The sequence below is a fragment of the Anguilla anguilla genome, chromosome 8 (genome assembly GCF_013347855.1).
Source record: "Anguilla anguilla isolate fAngAng1 chromosome 8, fAngAng1.pri, whole genome shotgun sequence".
Lineage (NCBI taxonomy): Eukaryota > Metazoa > Chordata > Actinopteri > Anguilliformes > Anguillidae > Anguilla > Anguilla anguilla.
The window spans coordinates 1,477,568-1,503,405 of record NC_049208.1 but is presented as its reverse complement, the minus strand read 5'-3'; the positions used below and the strand labels follow the sequence as shown (position 1 = coordinate 1,503,405).

General features: G+C 46.0%; 3 protein-coding genes across 3 annotated transcripts in view; 2 read left to right on the top strand and 1 right to left on the bottom strand.

Annotated features, from left to right (window-relative positions):
* Positions 1 to 323: 323 nt before the first annotated feature.
* On the bottom strand, positions 324 to 6,743 carry LOC118234511 (transcription elongation factor A protein 1-like). The gene is made up of 10 exons (XM_035431092.1): positions 6,537 to 6,743; positions 5,563 to 5,625; positions 5,349 to 5,454; positions 4,944 to 5,070; positions 4,127 to 4,263; positions 3,563 to 3,619; positions 3,060 to 3,214; positions 2,344 to 2,490; positions 1,628 to 1,699; positions 324 to 1,150 (listed from the first exon to the last, which is right to left on the bottom strand). Exons 1-10 carry the CDS (start codon positions 6,606 to 6,608, stop codon positions 1,142 to 1,144), a joined length of 945 nt encoding a protein of 314 aa, XP_035286983.1. The 5' UTR covers positions 6,609 to 6,743; the 3' UTR covers positions 324 to 1,141.
* A 3,907-nt stretch (positions 6,744 to 10,650) lies between these two features.
* LOC118233437 (oxygen-regulated protein 1) lies at positions 10,651 to 17,548 on the top strand. The gene is made up of 3 exons (XM_035429217.1): positions 10,651 to 11,271; positions 12,011 to 12,164; positions 12,936 to 17,548. The coding sequence occupies exons 1-3, from the start codon at positions 10,651 to 10,653 to the stop codon at positions 17,546 to 17,548; spliced, it is 5,388 nt and encodes a 1,795-aa protein (XP_035285108.1).
* A 3,975-nt stretch (positions 17,549 to 21,523) lies between these two features.
* The window catches only part of LOC118233026 (XK-related protein 4-like), a 27,054-nt gene continuing 22,739 nt past the window's right edge, over positions 21,524 to 25,838 (top strand). Inside the window, exon 1 of the mRNA XM_035428329.1 lies at positions 21,524 to 22,430. Coding sequence (XP_035284220.1) covers positions 21,544 to 22,430 — 887 coding nt within the window. The 5' untranslated portion in view covers positions 21,524 to 21,543. The remainder of the gene's footprint in view (positions 22,431 to 25,838) is intronic.

Below are 25,838 nucleotides of genomic sequence, written 5' to 3'. Positions count from 1 at the left end.
ACCATGTTTAAAGAACTATGGAACCGATGCATCCGTAAAAACAGGTGCCATATTTTTCCAGAAAACCATTGGGTCTGCCAAGCAAGAGAGGCAACCAAAATGAAATTTGCAGCAGACATCTCATTTGTCACCTTATCAATAAGTCTGGACCAGAAGTCCCCAACCCTGGCCCTGTAGAACCACAGGATCTGTTGGGGTACCTAGCCTTGGTCTGGAGAGCCGCAGGGTCTGCTGGGGTCCCCAAACCTGGTCCTGGAGAACCACGGGATCTGCTTGTTTCTGTTCTAACCTGGCAAGGCCCAAGGAAGCAGATGACTTCACGGCACTGTGTAATCAACAGCTTTAATTCGAGTTGTGCCAAGTTATCAAGAACCAGAAGACCTCTGACATCACTTCCTGCCAGCGCACAGACATTGTGCTGCAGTCAAGCACATCCATCCCACCCTTAAACATCCGCTAGAAAGAGCCCAGGTGAGGCAGTCTGCTGCAGGGGAGCCATGGCTGATAGGGGCCATTACTGATGGAGGTGCATGAGCCCCAACCCTCTTCAGTATTTAAAACCTACTTCTGCCCTTAATTATTTAATTATGAATCACCCCCATTAGCTCTTTCATCTAACATTTGTTTCATAATTAGGAACTACAACATTAGACTGCACATGTATCCCTGGCAAGAACAGTTTACTGTGGTCTAATATAGGAGGGAATCAACATTAGTATGTACAGCTGCTTAGAAAGCAAAGTCTCTAAGGAACATTTGTGTACATTTGGGTTTTCAGAGTGGCTATTGGTCCAAATCCCAAAAAATAAAAAAAACAGTTCACTTATTATTTTTTTTTTTTTTTTTTTAATGAGATTTTTTTTTTTTACTAAGGAAACGACTTACATTAAAATGAACATTAAAAAACCGTCTGACTTAAACTGAAAGTGAAGCTACATTCAAAGTTGTTCGGATAGACGCCTTACAGTGACACCACTGGCTGTCTCGGCAGTTTTTAAAAGCTATAAATGTCTGGCCTGAGGGGGGATGAAGCACAGAGGATGACCTCATAGGACACGCCTCCGTTTTTAAATGCTGGTGCGTTCTTCTGTGGCTCCGTCAGGTGTGAACTTCCTGTCTATTTTACAGCGACCTCTGACCTTCAGCAGAACTGAAATAAAAAAAGAAATGGAAAAACAAAAAGGAGGTTATGCTCTGTGCAGGACATTAACACCGTACTAAGGGTTCCTACGCGAACCAGACACATTCATACTGTTCCAGCTTTCTGCTGAAATAGATGGAGCAACTTAAATTACTCAAATTGACTAATTTGGGCCATACATACTTAAACAAGATGGAACAACATTTCAGGCACATTACTGTCTAAATATTTAGTGTTTACAATAAATATAGCGATTTAGGGATTACTCTCCAAAAACAGATACCTTTTCTTAGTGGAATTTTCAAGACTTGATAATGAGTGAAAATAAAGTTAAATAACAAGCACGAAAGGTGGCAACTGTTTGGCCTTATCAAGGACGCTTCTCACAGAATATCTGACCGTGAGTTTTCAAGATGAACGCACAGTATGTTAAAGAGCACTGTGAACTTCACAACGTGAACACATCGTGACCGAGAGGGAACTCACCTTCCACCGGTTTCCACAGTCATTGCAGAACACAAACGTGGTCATTGGTTCATCAGCGCTGCGGGTCTGGACCTGGAGAGGCCAGATCAAACCGGATTAAACCGGATGAACAGTGAATGAAGCCGTGCATAAACAAGTAAAAGCAGGGTAAGCGCTAAACTCACACCTTAAGAGCAAAATCTCGAATTCATCTTGCTCGTCGGAAAGAGACAGAAACTCCCCTCAGAAAGGGGAGGGCATGTTCAGAACAGGACTTGATTCAATGATGGTACATGCTGGAGACACTAGGGGGCAGTGTGTAGCAGAAGGTCCACACCAGCGTGTCTGATTGTACATGACTGACATAGCTGTTTGTATGAGTGCGTTTCTGTGTGTGTGCATGTGTGTGAGACAGACAGCAATCGTACCTGTGTGTAATGTGTTTACGGGTGTGTGTGTGTGTGTGTGTGTGTGTGAGACAGACAGCACTCGTACCTGTGAGTGTGTGTGTGTGTGTGTGTGTGTGTTACAGACAGCACTCGTACCTGTGTGTGTGTGTGTGACAGACAGCACACGTACCTGTGTGTATGTGTGTATGTGTGTGTGTGTGTGACAGACAGCACTCGTACCTGTGTGTATGTGTGTGTGTGTGTGTGACAGACAGCACTCGTACCTGTGTGTATGTCACAGACAGCACTCGTACCTGTGTGTGTGAGTGTCACAGACAGCACTCGTACCTGTGTGTATGTGCACCTCTTCTTCTTGCACTTTCCGCAGGTGAACAGGTCGGTTTGGGTGCCGCTGGTCCGGGCCATCTGGTGCTCCCTGATGGCCTCTTTGGTCAGAGTCTTCCTCATCTCCTTCAGCTCGTCACTCGCCATGTCCTGCCAAGCGTGGAGCCACACCCACTTTAAATACCTCACTAGCAGAGCCACACCCACTTTAACACCTCACTGCGGACGGACACTCACGAAGCCACACCCACTTTAGCATCTCACTGAGGATGCTGCTGATTGGCGGTCTTATGGTCACCCAATAGATAATAGGAGTGGCATTTTTTTTGGAAGCATTTCACGCAGCCTCTGATGTGTGGTTGTTTACTAGTGCATCAGGTATAATTTAAGAGAAAAATATGAAAAGAAAGGCAATGCACCAGTGGCTATGACCTGCATTTGATAATTATTGTTGCAATATATATCGCCCATCCCTAACAGATACCCAACAAGTCCCATGAGTGTAGACAGAAAGTCTGAAGACTTTAAAACTTTGAAAATACACTGAAATCCTAATGTAATCTTTTAAGAAAAAATAAATCCAACTATTCCTTCGATTGAGAGAAGTTTAAGGTCAGTTCAAGCAGAAAATAACAGTCTATCGATGACTCCACAGTCAATAGCCCTCCACACTCGTAGACTGCATACTGGCCTTTCACCCCTGCCCTTTGACCTCTCACCTCTGCGGTCATCATGGCCATCCTCTCCGGCATGATATTCCCGCACAGGACGTTCCTCCTCAGGTTGGGGTTTTTGACGTCCTTCAGGTTGGCGATTCGGCTCCTGACCCGGTTCTTGTATTTCACGTCTGTGTTTTTGAACTCCTGGAAGACGCGTGCAGATTGGTCAAGGGAATAAATCTGCTCCAGTCGGGAGGATCGGATTGGTCAAGCACCCAATGACATACCACCAAAGATTGTGCAGCGTTTCACAGGGTGTTACACCTACAGCACCTCCAATCAAATGCTTGAAGGAGAATAAATCAGTGAGACAGGTCCTGTATGTCAGTAACATGTGATTACAAGCACTACATCAGTGATCTCACAATCAAAGCTCGAAGAGCCGCAGGGTCTGCTGGTTTTTGGAGCCCAAAATGAACTTCTAGGACTGAAGTGAAATGTTGAGTAGAGGTGCTTCTGGATACAGCCACCCAACACCCCTTTTCAGGGTTAAATAAGGATATACTGCTCAATCTGAGCTCCCAGCTCTTCACAGTCAGCACCGATGGTGATGTAGTCATCTGAAAGAGAGAGAGAGACAATGAGAGTGAGCGAGAGTCAAAGTCAACTACTACCAGTTTGGCATGTTTACCAACGCACATGCAATAAGGCCAGTCCAGTCTTAACATGGCACACCTTCATGCCATGAATGTCTGCATACCATTCCACAACACAGAACAGGTACCTCAAAACTGCAGCTCTGGGGGCCTACAGTGCCAGCAGGTTTCTGCTGCTGTTGTCAATTTAGGCACTTTGGACACAAGGTGCGTGAGCTCTTCAGCCAATCAATGACTTAAAACATGCACTGAAGTTCTGAAACCTACCAAACAACCAGCAGACACTGCACAGACACTCTGCAGAACTGCAGTTTGAGATCCCGCTGGTACAGGAAAACATTCAGGTCACCAGGGGGAAGACACTGTTCCTCAGGTCATAGGGTTGTAATGTCAATCGCCATGGTGACGGAGAGGGAGATACCATTTGCTATGATTACAGGAGGGGGGTGTGAGCACTGAGAATGGATCTACCTCCGGCCTGCAGCGCGGCGCACAGCAGCTCCCGACACTTGGTCCGGACCGAGTCTGAAGTGGGCGGAGCTTGTGGGAAGGTGGTGATCAGGGAATTGTGGGAGACGTCCAGGGGTTCACTCCTGCTTCCGGAATTACTTCAGGAACAGGAAGAGGAGGAGGAGGAAGAGGAGGAAATGAGGGTATGGTCAGACCTGGGCTGTGTCCGAATCAGTGTACTTGCCTACTATTGAGTACAGTTGTTGAGTACACTGATAAGTAGGCGAAAATTTCTCTAAATGTCATGTACTTAAAATCCAAGGATGATATACTTACTACTGGGGTTTTGTTGAGTACGTATCAGAACCACATTTTTTAGGAGGTAAACAATTATTTTTGTCCCATACATATATATACATATACATATACATACATATATATATATGACGTGCAGCTTCGCTTTAAAAATGAGGCGCAGCTTCACGGATGTTTTCCTTCAACAAAAACAGCGACGCGTGAGCATGGTTACAAGGGCATAACATCTAAGGACACTTCCACAGTATGACTGAAAAATAGTATGGAGGAGAGGGAGAGAGGGAGAGAGAGGGAGAGAGAGAGAGAGAGAGCGATAGAGAGAGAGGGAGAGGGAGGGAGAGGGAGAGGGAGGGAGAGAGAGAGGGAGGGAGAGAGAGAGAGCGATAGAGAGAGAGAGAGGGAGGGAGAGAGAGAGAGAGAGCGAGAGAGAGAGGGAGGGAGAGAGAGAGAGCGATAGAGAGAGAGAGAGGGAGGGAGAGAGAGAGAGAGAGACGGACAGGTTTTCTCCCACGGTTGCAGTTACCTCTCCTCCTGAGGATCAGGGCTGTCCTGGGAGGGCGTGGCCATGAAATGGGCAGGGCTCGAAGACGGGCGGGTGGCCTCCTCCTCTTTCTTCTCCCCCGAAGATTTGTCTCCTCCAGCAGGGCCGTCTGTCAATGAAACGGCAGTTCTCAAAAATTTGGAGAAGGCGTGACAAGGCTTCATGTACCCCATAATTGGTGCTACATGTCTTCTGAGCCTGTCTGATTGTACTCAGTCATAACAGTTTTGCTGTGGAGAAGTGTCTTATAATTGAACAACACATTTCAAACCTACAGACACGACAGCCTGTGACAGGATCACTGACAAATTCTCTCTGCTTTCTGTTTTACTCAATCAAGGCTGTAGGATTGATGGAAAAAGATGAACATTTTATCGTAGTTCTAACCTAAGAGCTTCTTCCACGATTTGATGAGAGCTTTCGCCAGCGTCGTGACTTCCTCATCCGTGCTCTGCTTGCGAACGGCATTCACGGACATGCCGATTCGGGTTGACTGCAAAGAAATCACGAAGTGGTTCTCTCAGTGACATCGCGGTGAAATGCATATTTTAGTACGCCAAACGTGAAGACATTAGTGCTGTTGCCAGCTAGCGGTAATCACCTGCAGCAGCTCCAGCGTCATGGAGATATTCTTCAGTTCTTTGAGCAGATCCAACGCCCCATACTGGAAGAACGCACCGGGGTTAATTCAACACCTGTAGCTAGCTAGCTAGCTATATGGTATCGATGCACAACTATAAACAGCATTGCGCGCTAGACTAAATATATTAGCCCGCTTTCATATCTTCATTTCATTAAACAGAACCGTGGAATTAGTCCTTTTACGTCCAATTTTGTGATAGAGATTGTGCACAGTGATAGAGATGCCATGTGTGCCTGAAAGTTTTAACTTAACGTTAGCTAACTCAGCATAGGTAAACGGAACAGTTAAGGCTATCTAAAATGGCGCGGTCAGGCAACTCTGCTCTCGGTAGTCCAGAGCAAAGGGCTACTTGACGGCTTTTTGTCCTACGCAAGGAACGATGATCTAATTCTGACTTTATTCTGTTGATAGCAGTTATAGTTAGTTTTTGCAAACAAGATAGCTCCCCGATGTGACAGGTACATATCAAGCCAGGACACATTCTAGTTATAACGGCAGCATTTTCTACTCTGCTCTTGTCTAGGCTACTCTATTCTAAACCATCGTGATTTTCTGTCTTTGATTCAGAATGCAAGGTTAGGACAGAACGCCGTTATTATACCTTTGGGGCGCGCAAAGGCAAACTACCTCCCAACACAAGCTTGATATCTAGCTAACTTGCTAATTATGTACTCAGTATCAAGACTTATTCAAGAACGGATGCGATACATTGTATTAACTAGCAATCAAAGACAAGAACACTTGGTGTTTATATAAGGTAAACAAAAATGCAAATACACATGAGTGCATATTTTATTTAGCTAGGTAGCTATTGAAGTTACGACGGCTAACCGCTAACTAGCCAGGTTGACTCACTAACCCGGCAGTCAGGCGCAATTGATTAGCTAGCTAACGTTAATGCTAACGTCGAGCAAGATCTTAGGTTAACTTACCCCACTTTTCTTCTGTACCAACCTATCCATCTTCTTAGCTATCCTAATAATTTCTTCTTCTTTCTTTCCCATCTTGTTTTTTAAAACAGAAAACGTATAAACAATCCTTAATTCAAGTTAATTCAACGACGGAAAGTCACAGCCAAAAAATAACAACACACTGCTCGCCGGCTACGCAGGCGCAGAAAAAAACAGACTAGACTAGTCAAGTCAACAAGAAGACCGCGATATCACCGATTTACCAATCGATCATGAACGCATAGAATTTAGATCTAAATAGGAAACGTGACACATTACATTGACTAAATCCCTGCCCATTTCTTATGATTCCCTTGCTGATTTATACATTTCAGTATGAAAAAACGATGTCTGCTGGTTTTAATTACATGTAGTGTAACCAATTATTTATTTTAAACACAGTAAAAACCAGCAGACATGCATTTTTCTCATAGTGAAATGCATAAATCGTGAAGGCATGTCATAAATTCAGAGCCATAAGAAGTTCAGAGCCAAGAATCCAGGTGAGGTGAGCTAACTGTATAATCAGCGGCTTTAATCAATTACTTTCCGAGTAATAATGAAAACCATCCAGGAACAATCATTTACATTAGATAGTATTAATATGTTTTCATGCTTTTCGTTAATTGCACCAAATAAAAATATATAAACTTACCAATAATTTATACATAACTAATAAGAACATTTAATTAAAAAAAATTATGACACATTCATCCCACCAACGGTGAGGCCAATACATATTGCTTAACCAGATAGCAACAATGATCTGATGTATTATATCTGCTGTGTTTAATATTTATTAGCATTGTGTGAAAACATGAAGGATACTTATCATTTGACTTTTCTGCCACAGAACATACATTTTTGATAAACTTTATTCAACTTTAACGCCCCCAACCCTTTGTTCACAGAAAACGGGGTGCACCTTTTTTTTGAAACCCAAAATAAATTTCACTGTTGCACTAAAGAGGATAATTGCTGGGCCTATTTTTCCACTTTTTAATCGAAATAAAAGAGTGATCTCTTCTCACATCAAGCACTTTGAAGCTTCACCCTGTGGTAGCAAGCAGGTGGCATGCACTCCACACACCACAAACTGTCTACCAGCAGTGTGTATGTGTGTGTGTGTTTGTGTGTATGAGTATGTGTGTATATGTGTGTGTGTTTGTGTGTATGAGTATGTATGTATATGTGTGTGTGTTTGTGTGTATGAGTATGTGTGTATATGTGTGTGTGTTTGTGTGTATGATTATGTTTGTATAGGTGTGTGTGTATGTATGTGTTTGTGTGTGAGTGTGTGCGAGCGTGCGTGAGTTTGTGTGTGTGTTTGTACGTGTGTGTGAGCAGGCATGAGTGTGTGTGTGTGTGTGTGTGTGTGTGGTTTTTATAGCAGTGGCAGTGCTGTATATACCAGTATGAGCCCTGAGTCACTAAGCCAGCTTTCCACCAATCACCGTGTGCCTGGTGCTCTGGCAGGAGTCTGCGGTATAAACACAGCCACACAGCTACACAGCTACACATCTGATGGATCTGAACGTGTTTGGTTAGAACCAATAAGAGCTTTTCCCTGCTGTGAATTAAATGTCTCACTGGAGCCCCCCGCCCCCCATCCCACCCTGTCAGATAACGGTTAAACCTGGTAATCCGTGTCACCTGCAGGCTGCTTAAATCTGATTACAGCTAGAAAATTAACACAGTACGGGCCACCTGCGGCCAAACAGACACTAGTTCATCGCACGTAGGCAAAAGAAAGGTGTGGTGAACCTTGCAAAGTTTCCCACTCACCTTACCTGGAATATTTTACCTGTCTATTGAAATTAAGCATAAAATACTTTTCATGAAAATCTAAAAAAGAATCTCATCCACAATCCTGATAATAAGCATATTCTTGCGGTCCTGTGGCTGGTCTCTTTACCCCAGCCTGAACCCTGAGTTTGTAGGTCAACCAAAGGCGTGTCTGACGTAATTCCATCAACAGTAAGCTTTTTTCCCTTAATTTTTTGCGGGAAACACCTTTATTTAAGTGCGCAGTAAATTCACGTTTCGGTCCTGGTTTACAAGTGGCCCACCGCGCGAGCAAGTCACGCAGTTGCAACACGCTCACGCGCCGGAGGCTTCACCTTCAGAGCGCGGGGTCTTGTAGTGGGGATATATACTACTTTGTGCATACAGGCTGATTAATCGTGAGCAAAGATTACGCAAATTGGTGCTGATGCAGACGGTCCCAGAAATAACCGCGCGAGCGCGCTGAGCGGCTTTCAATACCAGGGCAGATGAACGTAGGCCGGGTGGATGAACGCATTTCCCCGCTTACATTCCCGAAAATGTGAATCCAGGTAAGACTCACTCATATATGTACCTGCACGGACCTTGAAGCCAAGGTTTACAATTTGTTCTTTGAAATGATTGTTATTCTCATTTTGATTGTTATGGATTCTGCCATTTTGGTTTCGTGTTTTAGACATAACAAAGTGTGCCATTGTAACCTGTCCTGTTCAGCATTGCTGAAGTTTTGAATACTGTCTGCTCGATATGAAAACGAAATCGTGACATGAAAATATTCGTGACGAAATATTTTGGACACAATTTTATTTATTTATTTCCCAGGGGACAAAAACAACAAAACAGATGAACCCATTGACACATTTTTGCTGGTGCTAATGTTGGTCCTCTTGAGTTATTAATATAAGTTGTCTATGCTCTGTTAGCCTTTTTGCTTTAGAAGAGGTAAAATACCAGAATTACATTTGAAGCAGACTAAAACTAAATAAATAATTGTACATCTTTCCGAAGATAATCAACATTACATTATCTCCAGAGAGAAACCTATACATGTAACCAGAAATTGCATTCTCTCTCTCTCTCTGTCTCTCTCTCTCTCTCTCTCCCTCCCTCCCCCCGCCTCTCTCTCTCTATTTCTTTCTCTCCAAGGCCTGAATTATGACAGGTTTATTGTAGAATGTCATGCTCTGCTCTGTACCACAGTTGCTTGTCTTCACTCAGGGAGGAAGCTCGGGTTTTTGCGACCGACTGGAATTAAAAAGTATAAAACGTGCAGCATAATCTAGAGAAATCATATTTCACTGCTATAATCTAGTGAAGCCTGATTTCATTTGATTACATCTTTTATTACATTTCACCTGTATTGCATTTCACACCCTTCTTCTGAACACTCAATAATGGAATTGATTAACTAAATTACCACCATTCAGCCGGCTGATTTATTATATTAAAATGATAATTAGTATTTCTCACTTGTTAAGCTGAGGTCTCTCAGGTGGTATGAGTGCACAGGGACTGTAGTACAGTATAACCTGTACCTTAAACTAAACAGGAAATGCTTGTGATATAAGCTCATTCAGAGGGAAACTCGCGATCGGGCTACAGCTGCTGATGGGCAGAATTTCAGCATTATTTCCAGAGCATGTGTTATCTGTCATCATTGGTAAACAATATCAAAAATCCACTAAACATAAACAGGAAGTGTGACAGAGCTTGGCTTCCTGTGCTGCTGGAGGGGAATGGCTGTGGACCAGAGAGAGAGAGAGAGAATATGTTCAGCCACCAACAGTCTGCAGATGGAAATGAGCAGCTTAGGTAAATTTGGCAAAGGGACATTGACAAAATGTCTGGTACGCTGATTCCTGTGCATTGTCTCTTAACAATAAAATGAAGGTCTATAAGACAGAAACATTTGGCTTTCATCTTGAGCACTTTGCACTTTTTTTTCTAGGCACGTACAATAAATAAATGTAATATAATAAATGTTATATTTTTTCTAAAAGCCTAAAAGCCTTTCCTTCAGATTTTATATTTACCAGGCCTCCCACGTGTCTCTGCTAGGCTATTTATATTGGACTGACGCACCTGTTCTCACACTCCGACACGAAGGCGCTAACCATTTCCACAGTTCCTCTTCGCTGTAAACACATGTGCAATGCAGGCACTGCGTCAGCGTTACATTCTGGCTGTTTCTAAAGAAATAATCTAATAAATAAAAATTACATTTATATATACTATAAATTTAAATATACTATAAATTTAAATATGCTATACATTTAAATATACTTCCTCCCTTTTTAGGGGATCATTGGTAATGAGTGGCACAGCCCCCTCCCAGCGGAGTGTGACTGTGGGGAGCAGGCACACGGCGGCCTCTGGACCTCCCGTGGTCCCGGACCCCCTGGCCCCCAAGCGCGTCTGCTTCTACAAGAGCGGGGACCCCCAGTTCTCCGGCTTCAGGGCGGTCGTCAGCGGCCGCACCTTCAAGTCCTTCGACGCCCTCCTGGACGGCCTGTCCAAAAAGGTCCCGCTGCCGTTCGGGGTGCGGACCATCACCACCCCCCGCGGGACGCACGCCGTCCTGTCCCTGGACGAGCTGGAGGACGGGAAGTCCTACCTGTGCTCCGACCGGAGGAGAGTGAAGCCCATAGACCTGGAGGCCGCCCGGAGGAGGCCGCTGCCCTGGAACTCGGCCCTCCCGGCCAGCAGGGGGCGCCGAGCGTCGCAGCCTGCGGGCAGCAGGGCGAGGCGGGGGAGCCCCGCGGTGGTGCCCATGCCTAAGACCCTGACCGTGTTCAGGAACGGTGACCCCAGCACCCGGCACACGGTCACACTGCAGGGGACCAGCTCCCTGACCTTCGACACCCTGCTGGGCCACATCTCAGAGCTCCTGCAGGTCCCAGTGGTGAAGCTCTTCAGCCCCGATGGCAGGAGGGTGAGGAGTCCTTCTGCTATCGCGCTCATGGCTGTGTCTGAGTCAGCCGCCTAGATACTGCACCATCAAAGAACAGCGCTGTCTTTTAAGCATACTGTTTAGTGCGTATTTTTACAGGGAAAACGTCCGCGAAGCTGCACCTCGTTTTTAAAATGAAGCCGCGCATCATTTACATATATATGAGACGAAAATAGCTGTTTATCTCCTAAAAAATGTGCTACGGAATGTACTCAACAAAACCCTGGAAATAAGTTTATCATCCTGAGATTTGAAGAACAATTTCAGAGAAAATTTTACAATGTTTTTTTTTTGCAATTTTAGAACAACTTTCTCATCCAGAGTACTCAACAACTGTACTCGATAGTGGGCTAATTCAGACACGGCCTTGACTTCACAGCCAGTCAGGAAGCTTATTGTCCAGCCATCCTTCATCATGTCCTTCAGTCACAACCCAAATAATTACAAATAAGCTCAGAGTAACTTTAGCAGACTAAAACTGAATAGTTTCTCACCTCCTCCATTTAATGCAATTCATTCCAAATATTTTATCAGTTTGTCTTTGAAATATTTTGTGCAGTGTCCACAATATAATTTCTAGAGTAGTGTGTACAATAGTTTATGAAACAGAGCCTGCGAAATTACAATGTAAATATGAGGCGAAGTACATACTCTGTTTTGCAAGAGTGCCTGCACAATTAGTTTATTGCATTGTAATGTACTGTAATGTGACGTATTGCAGGTCGATGGCCTTGCTGCTCTCCTGCTCTGCTCTGCGGTGGTGGCATCCTCAGGTCATGATCCCTTCAGGCCTGACCGCTACAGTCCCCACAAACCGCCGCGGACCTCTCAAAGCGCCCGCCATCTGGGGCCTGACAGGCTGCAGTCAAGGCCTCGTGAGTCTGACATTTACATCCTGTTTCCGGAGAATTCTATGAAGCTTCACACGCGAGCAGTTTATTGTAGGAGACACAGTGCTAGAAAGTCCTGAGAACACACTTCTACATTAATTGTACAACCAAAGCCACCCATTGGTCACTGGAAACTGAATTGCATGGCTTTGTTGGCTGTATCTCAAAATTTATGTACGTTTATGTATGTATGTGTGTGTGTGGGTGTGCACATCTGTGTGTGCATGTCCGTGTGTGTTTGTGCATGTATGCAAGTGTGTGTGCACGTGTGTGTCTGTGTGTTTGTGCGCGTCTGTGTGTGTTTGTGTGAGCGTGCGTGCGAGTATGTGTGTGTGTGTGTGTGTGTGTGTGTGTGTGTGTCTGCGTGCGTGTGCAAGTGCAGTTAATAACTAACACTTAAATTGAAATATTACAGACCGTTTAATTAGCAGTGCTACCGCGCTGGCTGACGGGTTAAAATGTGCGGTAACCACGACGACCTCCAGCTGCGGCACATTACCCAAGCTGCTCATTAGCGCACATGACCCCTGCGGAAACAGAAATGGAGCTTAAAATGGAACCGGGCATGCTTCGGAAGGTCATAAGAAGTGAAAAATACTCCTTTGGCTGTTCACTGATTCATTGAGGACATCATAGACATCATATGTTTCTATGAACTATTTCATCGTTCCGTTTCTGTATTTCATTTAATTTTTGTTTTTCTTTTTCTGTCTTTCCTTTCTTTTTGCCTTTGAAACAATCCTACTCTCTGCTCTCCCTACTCCCCCTCGCCTCCTGGTGACACACCCTCCACTTTTGAAGGGAAGAGCAAGTTGCTGTCCAGGAAGAACTCCAGGAACTTCTCTCCTTCTTCCGAGACATTGTTGGCGAACCAGATCAGTGACTCCATGTCTGGGAGCCTTGTCAAGCCCCACAGCGGTTGCACAGTGGACACGGCTGGACTAGCCTGTGCTGGGGACACAGCTGGACTACCCTGTGCTGGGGACTGGGACGTTTCGGGAGCGGGGAGTGGTGCCCTGCTGCCCCCTGATGTGGATGATATCGAGAAGTCTTGCCGGATAAACCAGGACGGCAGCATGACGGTGGAGATGAAGGTCCGGCTGATGATAAAGGAAGAGGAGACCATACACTGGACCACCACGCTGTCCAGGTCCAGCACCACCTGCTGGCCGGGGGAGGGACCTGCACCGCAGGAGCCGACAGATGAAAGGTCCCCAGACTCCAACAATCCAATAGAGGACCCTGATGTTGACGGAGGCAGGGGCGGGACTAACGTACAGCTGCCCATGCCAGTGGCTGGAGCCAGAGATCCCAGTGAAGAAGGAGAGGATAGGGACGCAGTGTTGGCTGATGCTGAGAAACCCAGGATCAGGAGGGTTCAGACCCCAGGCCCGAGGGCCCTGAGGAAGAGGCTGCCATCCGCTGAGAGCTTCCTGTCAGATTCAGAGGCTCTGGAGGACATGGTGGGCGCCTCCCACGCTCACACGGAGAGGACTGCAGGGAGCACCGTGGCGGAGAAGCACAGCAGCCTCACCCAGCAGCACAGCCATCGACCCACACCCAAACGCAGGAGCGCAGCGGCAGCTAATCACAGAGAGCTACGTTCTGCTTTCCGGACCTCCCGGTCAGCAGAAGTCCTGCAGATACAGAACAATGGGAGAGAGGTCACAGAGTCGGTGCTGCACGTATACGAGCAGCAGAGCTGCTTTGACGGCTACTTTGGCAACGCGAAGATCGCAGGCGAGCATCAGTCCATGAGCAGGGAGGTCCGCAGCCGGACGTTCTCCACAGATACGGCCCCTCGTTCCTCCGGCAACGACAACGGCCGACTACACGGGGGGCCCAGCGTCACCTCGGAACCTCCCCGCTGTGGAGAGTCTGATCGTACTCCCACGTCACCTAAACCGTCACCTGAACCTGCAGTCCCTTCGTACAGGATCCAGAACAGCCCGTCGTCCTCCACAGACAATGAAGCCCGTGTCACCATGGAGTCCCCGTCCGAGTGTTCCCTACGGGACACGGACGGCTCCGAGAGTCACGGCCTTGGTCGGGGACAGAAGAAGTCGTCGGAGAAGCTCAAAGCGAGAAAGAAGGCCTCGCCCCTGTCCCCAATTCCAGGCAGAACCTTAGCAGAGGGCCTGAAGGTGGACCTCAGAGGCGTCAGGCATGTGAAATCCGCCTCAGACGTTGCACACAGCCGAGATGGAGTAAGAGCTGAGGGGGGTGCAGAACATGAGCAAAGACAGCTTCGCAAAATAAAAGAGAAAAAGAAAGGAATGAGGGACAGTGATGACATATCCAAAAGCCACACCCTGTTGGTGAACATTAAGCACCAGAGAGAATCTGCAAAAGAGCTAAATTTAACAGAGGGGACGTCCATCACTGAGACTAAGCTCAACCTAAGCACATTTGCAAAGACAGATCTGTTAGACATCCAACCTCCTCTTTTGGTCCGAAAAATGCTGGTGAAGCAGTGGTCAATGAACGAGGAGAGAAGAGGAGCGAGAGAAACAGGGGAGCTGAGCGAGAGCGTGTCAATGCCCGTTCTGCACTCCTGTCCCTCTGCCGTCACTGAGTACGTAGGAAACTGGCTGGAGAAAATGACACCACCGGATGTCGCTTCCTGCATAGATGACGCGAGTGTCACGGAGTCAGCGGAGAGGGTGCAGTTTCAGATCGGCTGCGACTCCTGCGATGAGTCCGAGGCAAAGAGCGAAATGAAGTCGGCCCCAAAGGAACACTCGACCTCTGAGCACGACACTGAGCGACTATCCTCACATCCGCCCACTGAGGGAAGGTTTCAGCTGGGACCTGAGCGTGAGCTGCATATGAGGAAAAGCACAGGCGTGTCAAAGTCCGACGTCTGCATGAAAGGACCGAAAGTCAAAATGCACAAGTCGGCTGAAGCTCTCATTCAGTCAGGAACGGAAATGCCTTTAGCCTCCGAGGTTGCCCAAGAGCCCCAAATTAAACCCTTGCTGGAGCAGCTGTGCTCATCAATTCAGTCGATAAATCAGATTTCCCAGCGCGGGCACACCCCTTGCCTTGCGATGTCCCACGGCGTGCCGGACTTCTCCTCTCTGGTGGCCTCCATATTCGGGTCATCCTCCAAAATGCTGATTGCCTTTCTATCTGTGCTGGCCTTAAAGGAAGCCGTTGCAAGCCTGGGCAGAGACCTGCCGCCTGCGAAGGACTGGAGTGTCTCCGAGGCCTTGCAGATGATGAAGGCCCTGCACAAACTGGCCAGCTTAGAAAACACAGATGAACTGCAGACGGGCCTCTCAGACCTGCACAGGTCGGCCTCGTCGGAGCTGCTGCAGAGCTGGAGGAGCTTCCAGGAGCTCGGCAGCCTCGCTGACAGTCAGGAGGACTTTGGGTCCTCAGAACATCCGACTCTGTCTGAGGAGAGCAGCCACCAAGAGGGATATCCGTATGGATTCCAAGAGCTGATGAAGGAACTGGATATCTCCAGCGATCTGCAGAGAGAACTTTCCGGCTTGGTTATGGGGGAGATGATGAATGATGTCGACAGGAATGAGGCACCGATGGAGAAGTCAGAAGAGGCAAGCAGTTCTTTTGAATCAGCAACTAAGGAAGATTACCTTGTGGAATCTGTCCAAGGGATAGGTGACAGTGACTTTGCACAATCTGTGGCAGAGGATGAAGTCACCGACTCTGTACGGTCCCTTGCAGAGGAAGTCCATGACTGCACACAGTCTGACCTGGAGAAAGAAATCAATAGCTCGGAAGAGTCCATCTATGAGGAAAAGGACAATGACTCTGCAACGCCTGTCCAGGAGAGAGAAGCTGATAAACTTGAAGAATCTGCTTTAGTGGAAGAGGATGATTCACAGGCTACTCAGGGGAAGAGTATGAATGATCATGCACTGTTTCTCCGGGGAAATCACATTGATGGATCAGTCTCTGAAGAGTACAAAAGCACAGAAGATGATATCACCAGAAACTATGCTCCAAGCATCAGGGTGGATGCAGATACTGAAAAATGCAAGCATTCAACTTTAGAAGAAGCTGGCTACTTAGAAGAGAGGGGGAGTCACACAGGAGAGCCAGTCATCTCTGTTGGGCAGGAAAAAGAGTCCAGCTACAGGCAAATGGAGGCTTGCTTTTTACAAATGGGCACAGTATCAGAAGCATTTCAACTTTCTTCCCCTGTACAGTCAAAGAAGGGCGAGTCTGCAGTGGGTGATTCTGAAGACAGTGTGAGAATGGCTAAGCTCCAAACTGGGTCAGAGGAACATGAAGACCCCAACTCTGCAACCATCTCTCACTCCGTGGAGATCCCGGAGGCCCTGCTGGAGTACGTGAGATCGGTCCTCATGTCCTCCTCACTGGTGTTCATCCACGACTCCAGGGGACACGTGCGGGTGGAGTCGGAGAGGCCCTGTGACGGGTCGGTGAAGGGAGTGCCCCAGTACGGGCAAAAACAACTGCCCAGCCCCAGCATGTCAGACCTCTCAGACTACAGAGAGACATCCGAGAGTGACAGGTGCCTGTCACAGCCATCAGTGGAGCTGACCTCGGAGAGTGAGGGGGAAGGGTCTGGAGTTCGGCCAATCACTCAGGGCTTCGTGGATAGATCAGAGGGAGGGAATGACACCAACCTGGAGGAAGTTGAGGAATATCAGGCAAGCAGCCTCAGCTCCTACCCTGATGGAAGGACAGAGGAGACGGGAGGTGCGTCTCGAGGCCAATCCCCCGAACATGCCACTCCCCGCATGGATGACGCCATAAGTGATGGGGTGCTGATCGACAAAGGCAAATGGCTCCTGAAGGAGAACCACCTAATCAGGAAGTCTCCACCGGTGCCTTCCGGAATGTACGGGAATGTCGAGACCACGTCAGCAGACACCACGCAGGATGACGTGAGCGAAGACGTCCCGTGCTGCATCCAGCCGGGGAGCCACCGCTCGCCCATGGCGGTCTTGTCCTCCTCTGAGCTGGAGGAGCTGGCCGGCCCAGCGATGCCTAAGTGCTCTTACTTCAACATGTCGCACGGCAGCGACTCCGAGCCCTTCCGGGATGAGCTGAGCGACGGCAGCGGGAGGAGTCTCAGCGGCCACAGGAGCGGGAATGGGAAGGCCACTCAGACAAAGACGGAGCCGGGGGTGTCCCCGTCCCATGAGCACCGCCAAACACGGGCTAAGAAGTGCGGCAGCCTGTCTTCCTTTGCCTCCGTGGAGTTCAAGATGGCGGACAACAAGGTGCACCCCCAGGCCCGGCCATCGGGGGGTGGGCCCGTGGAGAGCCAGCCTGGCGGAGCTTCAAACATAGCCAGCCAGACGCTCCAAGAGCAGGACTCCCTGGAGAAACTTCACCTGGTGTGTGGCCAGCACTGCCCCATACTGTAATCCTATCACTGTACCCTACTGCAATAACAACACTGTACCATACTGTAATCCCATCACTGTAACATACTGTAATCATATCACTGTACCAGTCTGTCCAATCATCCACTCTTTTACAACACAATTACATTAATCCAGTGATGTGCATACTGCAATCCAATGCCATCTGGTCATTCGGTACTCAAATCTTCAAAATTCAAGGGGAAACAACACTGCATTTCAGGTGTATGTTTTTTCTCTCCCACAAGGTAAAGATATATATATAGGAGAATATATAAAGGTAAAACATCCAAATACTATGGATAAATGCTTTTTGATAAACACATGGTGCCTGAAAACCTATGGGCACAATAATTAATATTTTATGTATAACTCATTCTGCTCTTAGCCATTTTAAAAGTAAATGTGATGGCTAACATGGTAAAATAATTTAGCATCTAGTGCTGAAGCTTCCATTATCTGGTTCGTATACTGAATGACTTTCAGAACCAATGGTTGGTGGTTCCTGAGACTTCTACATATTCAAAATGACTCTTGAGAATTTGTGTTCAATGTGAATCGTTTGTAATAATGCTTGTACAGACTCTATTAAGCACTCATTATTATTCTGTGGTTCTGTGGTGTACAGTGTATGTGTGCTTGAATAATTCATCATATACAATATAGGGTGAATAATGGACAGTAGTGTAGGGTGCTTGTCACAGAATCCATTACCAGACCCTTGTCTTTCTAAGCTGAATGGGGCATCCTTGTTGTAAATTTGACCAAGATAGTAGACTTGACCAAGATACTTAACTTGAAGGAAACATTAATGATTTAAAGATGCCAGCACAACATGATTTCAGATATGCTGGAGCCACTGTTCGTCGGTTAAAACTTGAACAAAGTTCAACTAAAATTTTTTTCTTCTCTTTTTTTGTTGTAATTTTGATAATATATTATATACTATTGATTAAATATTAGCCTTATGCAATGAAAACATGTTGGCATATAGTGAAATGTGCATTGTAAAATATCAAATAAAACATTTTGAAATATGGATGCACACAACAAATTTACAAAATAATACATTCTGATAGTTATATGCTTACAGATATATCGCAAAACAGCAATAACTGGTATATTAAAAATATTTTTTTATATTATTAAATATACATTTATGACATTATTGATATATGTATATGTAATCAAATTCTGAAAAGATTATCAGAACAGCCTTCCATTGCCACAAAAACAGCCAGTCAAGAATGCCAATATATATGGATCTCCATATGAAAAATACATTTTTGTTACATATGAGTAAGCATGACAGGTGCGTTGTACGTGTGTTATGAATAGATCATAGAGAGCTTACGTCATATATTTAAAAATGCATGTTTATTGCACATTTATATGAGTAGGGCAGGGGCAATGTAACAATTCAGTTTACTCCTTTCCATGTATAATATTTGTGACAGATGTTTTAAACAAGCCTCTAAGCCTCTGGTTTCTGTTACCCAAAAACATACTGCTTCATGTTTGCCCATACATCTTGATATCTTCCTGAAATCAGTGTGGGTGTGGCCGATAGGTGACCAATCTGTAGTTTGGTGTGAAATGACGTAACTAACCTTTCTGTTCCTATCCAGGGGTGACATCACCCTGTGTCGCATCACTTCTAAACTGAAATGTCCACTAGATGGCAGCACCAGATAAAACATGAAACTTCCGCTACCTCAGCAAAAACAGTATTTAGGATTCTTGTTAGAATGATATTTATTTTTCCATTGCACTGAGGCAAATAAAGCTTTTTTTAAAAATTAGTTAATGTATTGCAGTGTCATTTTTGTTTAAAAAAAGTTTTGTAAAAAAAAAAATCAATGTTAGAAGTACTGAAAATGTTTCCAAAATTAAAACATGCATTGAAATTATGAATTATGAAGAATTTTTAAAAAAGTGTAAACAGCCAATCAGTGAATCTGTATGTTGCATGGTGCCATTTACACCATGCAACATACAGATTGGTTGTCAAATAGCACAAGACAGAAAGTATTGTTAAAAATACATGAATAATAATACTATAAAAAGTATTCTAAATACTGAATAATATTTTTCTTACTCAGTATCTCTCAGACAGAGAGATTGTATCAATCTCTATCTCTCCTTATTCTGTCTCGCTCCTCTATTTCACTAGCTTCTGTTCTCTTTCCCTCGTTTTGTCTCTCCCTGTTTCTCTCTTCCGCTTTCCTTCTCTCTCCCTCCTCTTTTCTGTCCATACAAAGGCATCACACTGACCCAAAGAGTAAACCGGGAACATGATATTAAAAAGAGGAGAACGAATGACGAAGATGAAACAGGTTGATAGCTCTGCCCAAAGACGAGGGAACTACAGACCGCGTGCAGGGTGTACCGGTGTCCCTGGGGCCTCTCCGTAACCTGGGTTCTGCCTGTGGCGTGGTTACCATGACAACGCACCCTGCGTCTCTCACGCGGCTTTTGTGGTAGCCAATCACCTGAGCTGGAAGACAATTTACGACAGACAGTCCTGTCAGAATTAAGAAAACCTCGCAAGAGAAAACGGGTAAAACGGCGGCATATGAGAATCGAACACCGTTTGAAAAATAAAAGCGTGAGGTTTAGCATGCTGGGCGCTGGTTCAGTCTCTGGCGATGGCATGCGTTTCAACCGCCGTACACAGGAATTCTACACAGGTCCTTAACACGATTAGAATTAGGACATTTCGGAGGCACATTGAGATGAGCAATGTAACCGATGTTTTTCGACTCGATTAGCGCCGCTAGGAGCAGGCCCACGGATTCATTCTGGGGGGGTGGGGGGGGTGGGGGGGGGGGGGGGGGGGGGGCGTGGGAGCACGTGCTGCACGCCTTCCCCCGTGGATGTTTACGTGCCCTGCATGTAATGTATTATTTCTCGGTAAACGTGCATTAAACCAAGACAAAAATGATAATGAAAAAAAATTGTGCTACTGCGGGAATTGGTCAACCTGATTGGTTTAATTGTGAGTAAATATGTACGTCTCTTCGTACCGTATCGTACCGTTCCGTTTCCTGGGTACTCACGGTTACGACCGTGGTCCACAAAGAGAGGGCGTGACCAGAACACGGCATCCAATACTGACCTTAAAATCTTATGCAATGTCAGTAAACCCAGCAGGCGCACACGAGCACGTGCTGTCAAAGCACCTCATAGACGTCTGTGACGTGCGCTGTAACCCCATAATAGCACATATCCACGGTATACCAACCTCAACAAACATGAAAGCTTCGTTCGACCCGCAGTTATGTTCTCCAACTCGCCTTTTTTTCCCCCTGAGAGCTATCCATGGTGCTGATCCGTGTTCCGGGCCCGTGCTCCAAAATACACTCCACATCAATAGAAAATGAGGCATTAAATTGTGAGTTGAACGCGAATTAACCTACACTGGCCCAAATCAACCCTCGTAATATGCTTCGCTGCAGTTAATTGCTAACGCTTTGAAAGAGAGCAACACACGGCTCCCTTGTTGACGCCACCTTTACTATGCACAGTATGAATACACCACGAACTGAATGTTAAATATATATTTACCTAGCAGGTAAAACCGATTCCAGAACTTCCAAAAGCAGATCCGAGTGTACGAAGTGTAATATAATAATATATTCATGTAATTATCAATTGAAAAATGATTGAAATTGTAACTACTATTTGTGGTTTCCCATGGATAGGTGTATTATCTACATTGTATACATTCACATTTGAACATAAATTTCAAGAATGAAAATGGTCTTCGTATATAGATAGCTTCGCTGTAATTTTGGATATTTGGCAATGAATCTGTTCATTAGGCTACAATATACATCTGTTGCAAATAAAAAAACGACCTCTCACGGATTACACCGTGTGGATTGCATTATGTGTACCCTTTCAGTATATACTGCGGTGGTTGGCGCTGAGGAAATAGTGGCAAGGGACGGAGGACGAGTTTTCAAAGCAATGATGTCATAGCTTAAATTTGAGCCATGGGAGAGCATATGGCTCCGACTCGCTGCCGAGAGGAAGTGTTGCTTTGTTGTGAACAGGCGGCGCTGCGGCCGGCGGAAGAGGAGGTCGCCCAGCCCAGTCTGTGCTCGCTGGTGCACAGAAGCGAGGAGACAGGGGAGGAAGACGGAGAGAAGGAAGGAGAAAGACGGCGTTGCTCGGGGAAAGGGAAGGCTACTATAATGGCCGCCAAGTCCGATGGGGTTATAAAAATGAAAAAGAGCGATGTGGCGTTCACTCCGCTGCAGAACTCGGACCACTCGGGTTCGGTGCAAGGGCTCAACCCAGGATCTCAGCCGGACTCGGGCACGGGAGAGGGGGACTTTGTGAATGCGGACTCGCGCTGCTGCGGCTCCTCCTCGACGTGTCTTCGTCTCGGCAGGGAGCAGCAGAAGTGGACGGTCTGGGACGCTCTCTGGATTCTTGCCGCGGTCGCGGTCTATTTAGCCGACGTGGGCACGGACGTGTGGCTCTCCGTCGACTATTACCTCCGTCGCGAATACTGGTGGTTCGGCCTCACGTTGTTTTTTGTGGTGCTCGGCTCAATTTCGGTCCAAGTGTTCAGCTTTAGGTGGTTCGTTCAGGATTTCAGCACCGAGGAGAGCTCGAGCGCCGCCAGTTGCTCTCACGTGGACGGGAAGCTCCTGAGCGGCTCGGCGTCTCACGGGGACGTGGGCGCCCACCCGTCTACACCCCAGAGACAAGCGTCCACCGCCAGCAAGAGCAACGCCACGACGAACAGCACCAACACCAACAGTACCAACAGCACCGCCGCGACCCGGACTAAGAAAAGGTCGACGTCCCTGGCGTTCTGCATTTGGTTCATGCAGTCGGTAATTCACACTCTGCAGCTGGGGCAGATATGGAGGTAGGTGGCTTCACTGTGGGTACGATTAATGGGGCAAAGGTGCTAGCATTCAGCCTCGGCTGCGAGGGTACCGGAGCGTGTCGTCCTATCAGTGTTCTAATAGCCTACTGATCAGCGCTCAAATCGTTGGACATCGCGCGGAAATACAGGCTTTGAACTGGGAGGAATGTGTTTTTTTTAGGCCACTGAATTTAAGTCATGCATCTTTTAAATATTGCTTTACAATAGCTCACTTGCAAAAAAAAAAAAAAAGCCAAATTTGAATGATTGAATGATTCCAAGTTCTTCCCACGAATAGGCCTGTTCGCACCTACTTGGGGACGTAATGTTGTGCGTGCGTCCAATCCCGTGCCTCACATATTGCGTATGAAAATGGTTTGCTGCTTCTTTCCCCGTTGTAGCCTATATACAGTGATATGTTCAGCATCTGCGCTGTGTTGGCGTTACTGGGGCTGTAGCATATTATGTGAATTTTATATCGAATCAAATCTAAAGGAAATGGCTTGTAAAGCTCTTTATTGGTATTTGCGTGGAAAGTAAGGAGGCGCGCAGAGTTACTCACGTGCTGTGAAAGTCCCAGAGAAACTGGATTAACTTTTAATCTATTTTATATATTTTGCTGTTCATGTCTCAGGGGGGTGGGCTATCGCTTGATATAGGCTACGATATAGCTTTACCTCTTCTGAATGATTCACACGGGCTACAGAACGCGTTTAAAAGGTTTGCCTCTGTAGTGCTGAATAGATGTAGTTAATATTATAAACCTATTTACGTTTAAAACGACAGTTTAAGTGTTTGGTCAGTGAGGTTAGGTATTTATATATTTTTTTTAATAAGATAACCTGAAAAGTTATCGAATTGCAATCAACAGCTTCTGTCACATACGATTTCATAAAGAGGAGTGTTGAGCTCTGTTCCCATACGCCAGTCTTTTGAAAACCGAAGTTAAATTTGAACTAGTTATCTTGGAAAAGTCCCTGAGAATTCGTTCTGCTGCAGTTCTTAATTGTTTCACTGCTATCATTACTTGGACAGGAAGTGGCATCAGTCCGTGTGTTTCATATGCAAACGTTTATTTTTTATTATTTAAACTACTAGGACCCCAGCCCTCCATCGCAGGACACGTCCCTGGCCGAGCCGTTGGATCGGCTCCGTTTAAATAATTGTTACGTCATTTGTTCGGTGGTCCAGAATAAACCAGCCCAGAGAGCAGCTGGGGGTTTGACGAAACAATGCGAGCGCGGAAAATGTCACACCAAGCCGCCGGTTAAAAATAGCGGCGTCTTAAAAATGGATAATCTGCTTGCATTTCTGCCACACTTCAAGAAACGAAGCCATTAGTCGAAAATCAAAATAATGGGAAACTATTATGACATCCAATTTTAAACGCGTTGTAATAATCAATTTAACAAGAGCACATTTCTTCTGGCCTGCACTGTAACTTTAAATAACAGTCACCAAAAAGTAGCTAAATACTATGATTGTACACTGACAGTTGTGGCATTCTCTTGGGTCTGACAGTTAGTAACAATATCTCTCTATATGTGAGGATGAATTCAGAATTGTATTTCAAAACTGTGGCACATTCATTTTTTTCGATAGAGGAGACATACAGGCTTCGCATTGTATACCACATTTTAAACCATATTCTTAACCATATCCCTTATCCATTTTGTAATGTACCCCACAAAAGACCTACAGACAGATTTACTTCTGTCTCATTTGGAATTGTTTGCGTCACATTTCCCTACAATGGCCTTTTGCGCAGAGAAATGTTCGATGGTAAACTGCTTCCGGTGGAGCACACGCAGAGTGACGTACTGTGCACGATAACGTAAGTGGCTTTACATGAGCTGCACGAGGAAAAAGCGCCTGACTGCCTGGCGAACATTCCCAGACCGGCTAGTACACATTTACGCAGAATCTCTGTTGAAAGTTAACTATGCCAACCGAGAACCAGAGCGCAAATCCTTAATACATACAGAGTACATCTAATAAGCCATAAAAAATAAAGCAAAACAAAACATAAAAACACCATTACAACCTGAATTATTACACTCAGGCTTTCCCCCAGATAATCACCCGGTATCATCTAACTTGTGAAACTGAGGGATCAACTTAATTCATTAGCCCGGAGAAGCCGGTAGCCGTCTGGAACCACGGGGAGCATTTTCATCCGAATCCACAGCCCAGTGCCAGATATACACGCACAATTATATGGACCAGATTAATGCACAGATGCCTGTGCTTCCAGCAAAGTGTTTTCACCCAGTTTTATTTCACATAGAGCGCCAATTGTGTTGTAAAATGATGCTGTTGGTGAAGTTAAAACATTGAACTTTTCCCCTCCATCTCTTTTACTCCCTTTTATGAAAGGGCATAGAACCCCCCCTATAGTTTTATGTCATATGCCTGACATAATTGTTCTCTGGTTGAGCAACACCAGCTACTGAGAGCTGCTGGGAGAGAGACCCAGGTCACACACCCACAGCTCTGTCAGTACCCAAATAAAATATTTGCAGTTTGAATGACGGAGAGTAGGTCTGTGCCCAGAACTCTGATCTGCGCTCAGTGTGCAGCTGGTCTGGTCTGAAACTCAGGGGCTGTGGGGATCTTAGGCAATGATGGAACACATCTGAGCTCGGAGTGCGGCTGCTCTAGTCTGAAGGTCAGGGGTTGTGGAGATCTTAGGCGATGCTGGAAAACTGGAAACAGGCCCACCAGATACTCAGCTCCACATTCTTAAGATTTAAAGTTGTGGCTCTCTCCTTTTGACACCAAAACATTAAATTTGACACTTCCGAAATGATATTAAGGGTTGTCTTGTGACCAAGAAAGATACAGTTTTGAGTTTAGAAAAGCCAGAAACCTCTGTATCTGGGGAAAATGAGGATAAAGAACAGGTGTAGGAGCGCAGCATGGATGCATGTGCTTCTATTCCAGGGGTTTCCAATATTATCAGAAAAGGGCGGATGTGCATGCAGGTTTTGTTCTAGCCCAGACACCTGCTTTTACTTATCAAGGTCCTTGATTGAAGTTAAATTAGTTGAATTTAGTGTCGTAGTGCTGGGCTAAACCAAAACCTGCACGCATACCAGCCCTTTTTCGGATAAGACTGGGCACCACTGCTCACTCCTAGAAGAGAGGGTTCCAAAAGGCTCCTCTGTGTCTCCACAGAGGAAACCGATCCAGTTCAGCAGTTCTTTGCTGGGCAAAAATGTTCAAGTTTCACAGTTTACACATCTACCATAGAGGGTTTCCAGAAAGGCAAGCCAATAACCCTTTTTTTTTTTACACTCTATGGTCTGATCAGTCTGTACCAGTGTGGCAGAAATAAAAAACGCCCACAGACTCCTGTCTTGCGGGAGGCCACAGAAAACGGCCTCCTGACGGGTCACTGACTGCGAC